Here is an 8,255-nt window from a genome sequence, read left to right on the forward strand (position 1 = left end):
ATCATCTCCTGGGCTTCATCACATTTGATCATGTAATGATCAAGTAACTTTCCCTGATGGGAAGATGTAGAAGGCAAGTGATGCCATCTAGTGTAATCTCCATCCCGCCAATGGGAAAGTGGAAAGATGACGTTTCTTTATGTCATCTCTCAACAAAAGCCCTATGCATGTCATGGCTAATGGTCTTGTACCTGGAGCAACACAGACCTGGAAGACTAGAGTATCGGAAGACACTCTTGAACCAATCAGCCTCAGGCTGATAAAGCTGCAAAAAAGTTCTATTGTGGTTAATAGACTTCAAACATTCACGCTCCTGTTAAAAAAGTATAGCAATATCAGTCGCTGGAAATTTGTATAAAACTTATAAATGTCAACCATTAACAAATATGCCTCTTTGGTCCATACATGCCCAACAACATGATCTATATAGTATATCAGTAAGGAGGTGTCATATGGCCTTCCTAAATAACCCTCTACAAGGACACCAGCATGTGCAGCATGAGCTTCCTATGCATAAGCCTCAGGAGCTTCATGTGCATCCCGGTCTTCATGAGCAAGGGAGACGTGCCCCTAGAATGGGGACTCGTGAGACAGGCAACTCCTAGAAGTCAATGCGTTCACGCCATGAAGCCTGGGGATTGTTCCCCGTCTAGCCCTGACCTACTTATTCTCATGTCTAGCCCTCTCACGTCAAACGGACGAGTGTTGGGTTTCACGACCGAGTCTCAATTTGTCAGGGTCGTTTGCAACCATTCTTTCGGGGGAAATTAGAAAATGACATCAGTTTGCATTCAAAACACTTTTTGGATATGCATCTCCGAAAACTAGACAACACATTTACGGAGATGCATATGTTTTCGGAGATGCATATCCAAATAAGTTTGTTTTTCTCAACAAATGCATAAACACGCGTCAATTATGTCATAATCTACCTAAATGCAACCAAATGAGATTGCATGTCTCTATCAGTTGCCTATTCTAATATGACTACTACCTAATGCATTTAGAACAAGCTATTTTACCTAATACATAAATCAAAACTATAAAAAAAAAGTTCAATAAGAAACTTATTCAAAAAAAGAATTGTGGAAAAATATTGAATATAGCGAATTGGGATTGAAAAGCTTTAAGTATAAGTAGTGTTGATTCTTAAAAAATGGACGGAAAGAATAGCTCACGAACTCCACAATGGAAATTTTTTGAAATGTTTCTGAAAAATGAAGGAGAAGAGAGATATGTTTGCACATTATATATAAATTAAACTCGTTCGAGATCTTCAAAAACTAAAAAAAGAATTACTTTTCATGGGGGGTCAGGGAGAACCTATCAGGGGTGGGGAAAAAATCCCAAATTATTAACACTTAACAAAATTCGCACCTAAAACTTTGAAAAGACAACTCTCAGATCTCAAGTCTTCCTACCTTTGGGTTTTTTTTTGTCAAAGGACTTAATTGTGACCATTCTGATAGAATCTAACCTCCGACCACATTTTTATTTCTATGTTTATTATAGAATAGATATCATTAAAAACAGTAAGAAGCAAATTATTTATTTATGCAAAAATAACAAGTAACCCTCGAAAGATTCTGTGATGCATAATTGTAAGCATCTAATAGCTTTGGAAAGCAAACACAGAATGGTAAGTGTACCAAACCAGAATTTGGCTTTAGAGGCAAACCATGTACCTACCACAATGCTAAAGCAATAATAATGCATCATAAAACAAAGAGAAGAATGCATACACATACATACTTAGTCACCTTCCCAATAATGATTAATTACTTTTATCATAAGTTAAACATAAGGAAGACATTGTCCCCCAATATTCTTAAGCTCAAGGTTGTTAAAAGCTTTACAAGAGGCCATACAAATTGCATCTGTAAGTGGAGATAAAATAGATCTGATGAGCTATGGAGTTACCTAACATATGGCCAAGGGGGACATTGATCTGAAGGAATAATTACAAGGAAAAAGGGAAAAAATAAAAATGTATTCTTAATCTTAATGAAGATGCTTTTTTGCTGCATCTAATTCTACAACTCAACGGCCGGAAACAAATAATGAATTGCTTATCTGGTTCCCTTCAGCTTGGAGTCTTCGCATTTTTGCCTTGTCTAGACGTGCTCTTCTGACCGCTTCTTGAATTTGGCGGTCGTGGTCTTTCAACATCTGGTCCATGTTGCTTGATGGAACTAGCAATGGACCAGAATAATGAATTTTATAACCTTTTGAACCATAACCAGCCTGCAGCATAAGCATTTAATTAAGTTGTTTATCCAAATATAGGACCTAAAACTGAAACCCATAAATGAAAATAGAAGCCATTTTTCTCAAACCAAAGAGACCCGAAAACAACAAAACATAGAAACAAATTGTATATATATATATATATATGAAGAGAGAAGGTAGGAGATGGAGAAAATCCAACTACTTACAACATTTGGGTCTTTGTTGTTGCCTTTTGCTTCTTCCTTTTGTGAAGCATGTACATGATGCTTCTGATTTTGATTTTGTTGCATCAATGATTCAGAGGCCTCTTTGAAGGAACCTGGGAACCTAGTAATTAGTTTTGGAGCCTCCACTTGTGATGATCCAGAACTTTCTCTACGATCGTCAGACAGCATACTCCTCCTGGCTGCAACTAAGCCCGAGATTGTAGATAAGTCGCCGCCCACTGAAATCTTTGGAGCATCATCCTGGTTCTTCCCAGCTTTCGCCCAAGCAGCACGGTGAGTAAGTGGACCTGAATGTGAGGCTCTTTTATGTTGATTTGCTTGGGGATCAACACTTGCTTCTGCAACTTGTGATGGTCTAGGGGGTTCAATAGGAAATCCAGAAGCAGCTTCTTCAGGATGAGGGTTAAACTTCTCACTCCTACTTTGAGAATAGTTCTGACCTTGTCTCTTCTGTTAAAAAATATATATATTGTTTTCAACGTAAGAAAAACAGATGGGGTGAAAATTGAATGATGCACTTGAAAGATGAAAGGGCTAACTGATCATGGTGTTTATTCAAAACACGTACATTTGAAAGGTTGATTAACCTCAGTAGACAGAACAATATCATACATAAACAGCAATAACAAATCACTGCGACCAAGTTAGGTTAGTATCGGAGTTAAAAATGATTTTACCTGCATTGACACCACTAGTTCAGCATTGGCATCGGGTGCAGGTACAGCCCGAGATTCTCTTACACCTCTTCTCTCAGGATCATGTCTCTGGCCTTTGCTTCCTGTTGCCCCTTGTCTAAAAAAATAATGAACAAAACTATAAACAAAATTCTTACACTAAACTTTAGCAGCCCTCAGGGACAAGGAGCCCAAAAACCTAAGCTAACACTTCAGTAGAACTACCAAGCATCAGTCAGATTTTTAGAACCAGATATAATTCGGCTTGATATATTGATAACATATATACACCATTATGCTATGAATGAAATTATTTTAATATACATTATCAAAAAATAGTGGAATGGATGCTTGTAAGTTAACACTATACTCCAATGCATAGTCAGACAAATTTGAACACTTACCGTCTAGCTTCTTCATCCCGTACTTTAGCATCAAATTCTTTGCTAGGAGGATACTTTGGCAGGCTTGAAGGATCACATGGTAGAGGCTTTATTGAGAAGAACTGAATTGTAAAATAAAAGGAGATAGTCATCAGCAATGCATGCTGAAGTTTGAAAACAATATTCTCCGACCAAGAAGCAGTGCAAATCTTCACTTTATGCATACTAACAATTAAGAGATACTGTAAACACAACTTTTGCTGATATACATGGTAATTTTTATGAATACACATGATAATAAGACAATACAAGAGCATAGATTTGTTTGAGGTTTATGACTATACATTGACAGTTTAAAAAGTTTTAGAGTCATCAAATCATATCTCATCATGTAGCCACTTAGTTTTATCTCTTCGTAAAATACTGCTTTATCTCTTCGTAAAATATCTCAACAAATATCTTCCTAATGATATATGATTGGATGAATATGTAAAAACCTTTTTGACATGGTCAGTGCATAGTCATTAAACTTTGTTTATAACAAACATATATATGCACCAATATGAAATCAAAATAATCTAGAATTGCTTTTTCAGATGCACACAAAACCTACATTTGTAAATTAAGTTAAATTGATGTTTTTGATAACACCAGCATCCACTGTTTATATGTACCATTTCATTGAAAGAAAAGATTAAACAATATAAAGGTTGCACAATAATTTCACACCTCACTCATCAAAGCAGATGCTGAAGTTCCACGATCAGCAGGGTCTATGGACAAGAGTGTCTCTATCAGTTCTATTGCAGGTGCCGGAAAGTCCTTGAATGTTTCAGCAACACAACGCCTGTAGGGTTGTTGAGGCTTAAATATTGTTGCATGAGGCAATTTTGATTTTCTCCAATAGTCCTCGGAAGGCGAACCACAAAGTTTAAAAATTTTATGTAATTGCTCCACCTACAAGAAAAAATTGTAGTTTCAAATCATTTTATTAGAGTCAAGTTTCATGCACAAAACCATAAAAGAACTAGTAAATTGTAAATAACATAATATTTATAGATTGGTGTATTTTCAACAACTACCAATAGTTTATTATTAACACGTCTTAATTGGTTGGATGAATTTTGAAAAGCCACAATGTGTAATATACTAGTCATTAATCTATTCACAATAAACCTTAGTCAACTTTAACAGATGAAATGAAGAAAATGATAAAATACAAAATTTGAATGGGAATATCTAAGTGGACATACCTCAGTTCTACCAGGCATTATAGGCTTGCCAGCATACAGCTCGGCAAGTATGCAACCTGTACTCCATAAATCTACAGCAGTGGCATAGTAAGTAGCTCCAAGTAAAAGCTCAGGTGGCCTATACCAAAGAGTTACAACTCGGCTTGTGAGTGGCTGATTTAGATTGGGATCAAAAAAGCTCGCCAAACCAAAGTCTGCAATTTTCAATACTCCATTGTTGTCAATCAAGAGATTGGAACCCTTAATGTCACGGTGCAGCACACCACGGCTGTGGCAGTGATCAAGACCACGTAAAAGTTGCTGCATGTAACATTTAACCTGCCAAGTTCCAATGACAAATTAAATCTGTCTTAAAAACAAAAAGAAAAACAAATTAAATCATATAATTCTGTTAGTCATCAGTGGAAATTTAATTCTTGAACTTAGTTTCTTCCATTTATTTTAGAAAAACAAAAGAAATTAAATTTCAGCTAATTTGTTTTGGAAGTAAGTAGGAAGTTCTACATGCAAGAATAAGCTTATATAATAAATACAAATAGAAGAAATTTTAAAAAAAAAGGAAAAAATAAAATGGTTGAATATCACATTAAAGAATAATTAGTGGCAGCAACATGTGATAGGTTACATTTCCAGTAAAATGCAGAGAGAAATGAAAAACAAGAAGCTATCGAAATTACCTGTGATTCTGTAAACTTGAGTCCAGGATGTGATGCAAGCCCAGCCAAGTCATGCTCCATGTACTCAAACACAAGGTATAAACTGCACGACATCCTTGATGTGACCAAGCCTTCCAGCTTAATGACATTTGGATGATCAAGCCTACGTAGAATGTGAATTTCCCTTGCCATGAAGCGAACACTCTCGGGCTCAAGATTATCAAACCTCACTTTTTTCAAAGCAACAATCTTCCTTTGTTCAAGATCACGGGCTCTATAAACATTACTATAAGTTCCCTGACCAATCTGCAAATCAGAGAGGAAATATTTATCATTTGTGACAAAACAGCTACAGAAGGTAGTTTTCACATTGGCATAATAAGAAATCAAGTAGAACAGGTAAATGTAGAACAGTGTTGTTAAATAGCAGCTATACTAGAATTTGAATAAATCGCTATTGTTCCATGATGCGCTAAGGGTTGTCAAATAGTGGCACGCTAGTATTGTAGTGTAACAGAATTTGAACAAATCGTTGTTTTCTGTGATCCATGATTGACAGTACTTCTGCAGAAATATTTAAAAGCAACAAGTAGACGAGCCCTATATTGGTTTCTCGCCATTAACATTTCGAATTCAATTGCCACCATAGGTATAAAGTAGATTTTGCAATGTAGAAAATTGAATGATAAAAGGAGGCAAAAAGATTAGGAAAAGTTAACATTAAACAACTAAAGAATATGAAATTGATATATTTTTAACATTTAAATCAAAACACTATTGGCCATTGCAAATGTAACAAAAAAGCAAAGGTAAAATAGGTTATCTGCATCAATCCAAAAAGTATTATCACAGTGTAAGTTAAGCAGAGAGATAGATGATAGAGAGTATCATACTTTATCTAATTTCTCAAAAGAATCTGCACGTCGTGGCAGCCATCCCTTGATTGCTTCACCGGCAACAGCAGCCAGCCATGACGGCCATCCAGCCGCAACATGTTCCCCTTCCATAGCTTTCGGAACAGTACCAATCCCTGGATGTTGAGCAGCAACAACATACTCCATTTTCTCCCTCTTCCTTTCAAAATTATCACCATGAACTCTAACCGACCCATTCCCTTGTCCTTGCTTATCAATCAATGCCGTCCTTGCATCATTGTTACTATCACCTCTATCCTTCACCCTATACACTTCCTCCCTCCTCGAGGAAGTCCCTCTACTAGACACACGCGATTCAACAACAGCTTTGTTCGACAAACGCTCCCTCGGACTCTCATTACTATCCTCAATTGCAGAAGGCTTGCAACACATGCAGCCCATTATCCCCAAAAATCACCCTTTCCCACAAAACCAAACTCTAATATCAATTCCAACCCCTCAATAGCATTCCCAATATCCTATCCTATTATACTCTTCATTAGTACTCACAACTATAAATAACAACCAAATTAAGCAATAACCCTTCTTTAAATATCACCCAAATATAAAAGTAAACTATTTTTTTATGAGAAAGTACACAATGTTAGCTACAAATACAATAGTATCCACAATCTCATCTCATCTAAAATTTGGTCACAAATCACTAAACACAAGACAAAACCCTAAAAAAACTCAATAAAATACATAAACCTAACCAGCTACAAAAGACTCAAGTTCAACAAATCAAACCACATAAATCTAAAAAAAAACATTAATTTATACTCTACCCAGTTAAACCAAAAAACAAACTAGAAATGAGAGTTAATTGCACAGTACAACAATTTCACAAGTGAAAAACTAATGCAGAATATAGCAAAGACTTGTAATTTACAGCTTTACAACAACCAGATCCTCTTGAAAAACCAGGTGAAAATGAGAATTTGAAGGTTGTGTGAGTTGTATATGTAGGTTAAAGAGAAAGGGGTAAAATAGGAAGTTGAAAAAAGATGAAGAGGTTGAAGAAAGAAAGCATGGATCTAGGGCAAAGAGGATTGAGAGAAGCGTGGGAGAGTGTTAAGGAAGATGAAGAAATGGAACTAACTACTATAACGTAGTAAAAAAAATAATAATAATATTATGTAAAAGAAAAAGGAAAAGAAAAAATGAATATTAAATGTTGTCGCGGCGCATATTTATGTTGCGAAGAGAGTGTCCCCTGCAGTGCAGCTTTCTGTGACCCAGCGCATCAGCACGTTCTTCTTTCCTACTACTACATCTTCACGCGCCAAAAAAAACATTATTATCAAGATTTTGGATTCACAATTTAAAAATTAAATATAGAAACTTTGTAATAATAAATATTTTATTGGTTTTTAATATTAACTTTTTATTTGTAAGTTTTTAGCATGTAGTTAGGGTACAAAGTTAGCATGATTTTAATGCAAGGCTAACTTTTATTTTAATGATAGTACAAGTTAGCATGACTCTTAGTATGGTTAATTTGGTGTATGGATGGATACAAATTAAAATTAAATGTTTAAACTTTATTTTGAATATTGTGCATTAATTTTATTTTAAAAAAATTATTTTTATTTTTAAATATAATCTTTATATTTGTGGGTTTCTTAACGTATGTCTTTAGAGTATAAGTTACTGTTGTTAAGGGAAAAATATTTTTAGTGTTTTAAAGATAACAAGCTATTGTGTAAATATAATTAACATATTAATCTTATTTATGATTTGATGTGTGTTACTGAATAGAAATAAGTAGGACATGTTAATTTATTCTTTGTTGAGATACTATATTGATATTATGATTGTTAAAAAGAATAGTACTTCTTAAAATGGGAAGCAAAATAGAGAATATATTTGACTATATAAAAGTCGACGATACAAATCTAAGGATACAAAGAGATATT

General features: G+C 34.9%; 1 protein-coding gene across 1 annotated transcript; it reads right to left on the reverse strand.

Annotated features, from left to right (window-relative positions):
• Positions 1-1,752: 1,752 nt before the first annotated feature.
• Positions 1,753-7,505, reverse strand: LOC127086328 (probable serine/threonine-protein kinase At1g54610). The gene is made up of 8 exons (XM_051027084.1): positions 6,316-7,505; positions 5,444-5,728; positions 4,767-5,084; positions 4,243-4,470; positions 3,535-3,635; positions 3,134-3,248; positions 2,436-2,906; positions 1,753-2,244 (listed from the first exon to the last, which is right to left on the reverse strand). The coding sequence occupies exons 1-8, from the start codon at positions 6,736-6,738 to the stop codon at positions 2,041-2,043; spliced, it is 2,145 nt and encodes a 714-aa protein (XP_050883041.1). The 5' UTR covers positions 6,739-7,505; the 3' UTR covers positions 1,753-2,040.
• Between the last annotated feature and the right edge of the window lie 750 nt (positions 7,506-8,255).

The sequence above is a fragment of the Lathyrus oleraceus genome, chromosome 5, assembly GCF_024323335.1.
Source record: "Lathyrus oleraceus cultivar Zhongwan6 chromosome 5, CAAS_Psat_ZW6_1.0, whole genome shotgun sequence".
Classification (NCBI taxonomy): domain Eukaryota; kingdom Viridiplantae; phylum Streptophyta; class Magnoliopsida; order Fabales; family Fabaceae; genus Lathyrus; species Lathyrus oleraceus.

What these genes read in the sequence shown, in the direction of transcription:
- LOC127086328 (XM_051027084.1), bottom strand. Translation starts at nt 6,738, where the DNA reads ATGGGCTGCATGTGTTGCAAGCCTTCTGCAATTGAGGATAGTAATGAG. An exon ending in TCAAGTTTACAGAATCACAG is followed by an intron (nt 5,085 to 5,443) that starts GTAATTTCGATA and finishes GGAACTTGGCAG; the next exon opens with GTTAAATGTTACATGCAGCA. An exon ending in AACTAGTGGTGTCAATGCAG is followed by an intron (nt 2,907 to 3,133) that starts GTAAAATCATTT and finishes ATTTTTTAACAG; the next exon opens with AAGAGACAAGGTCAGAACTA.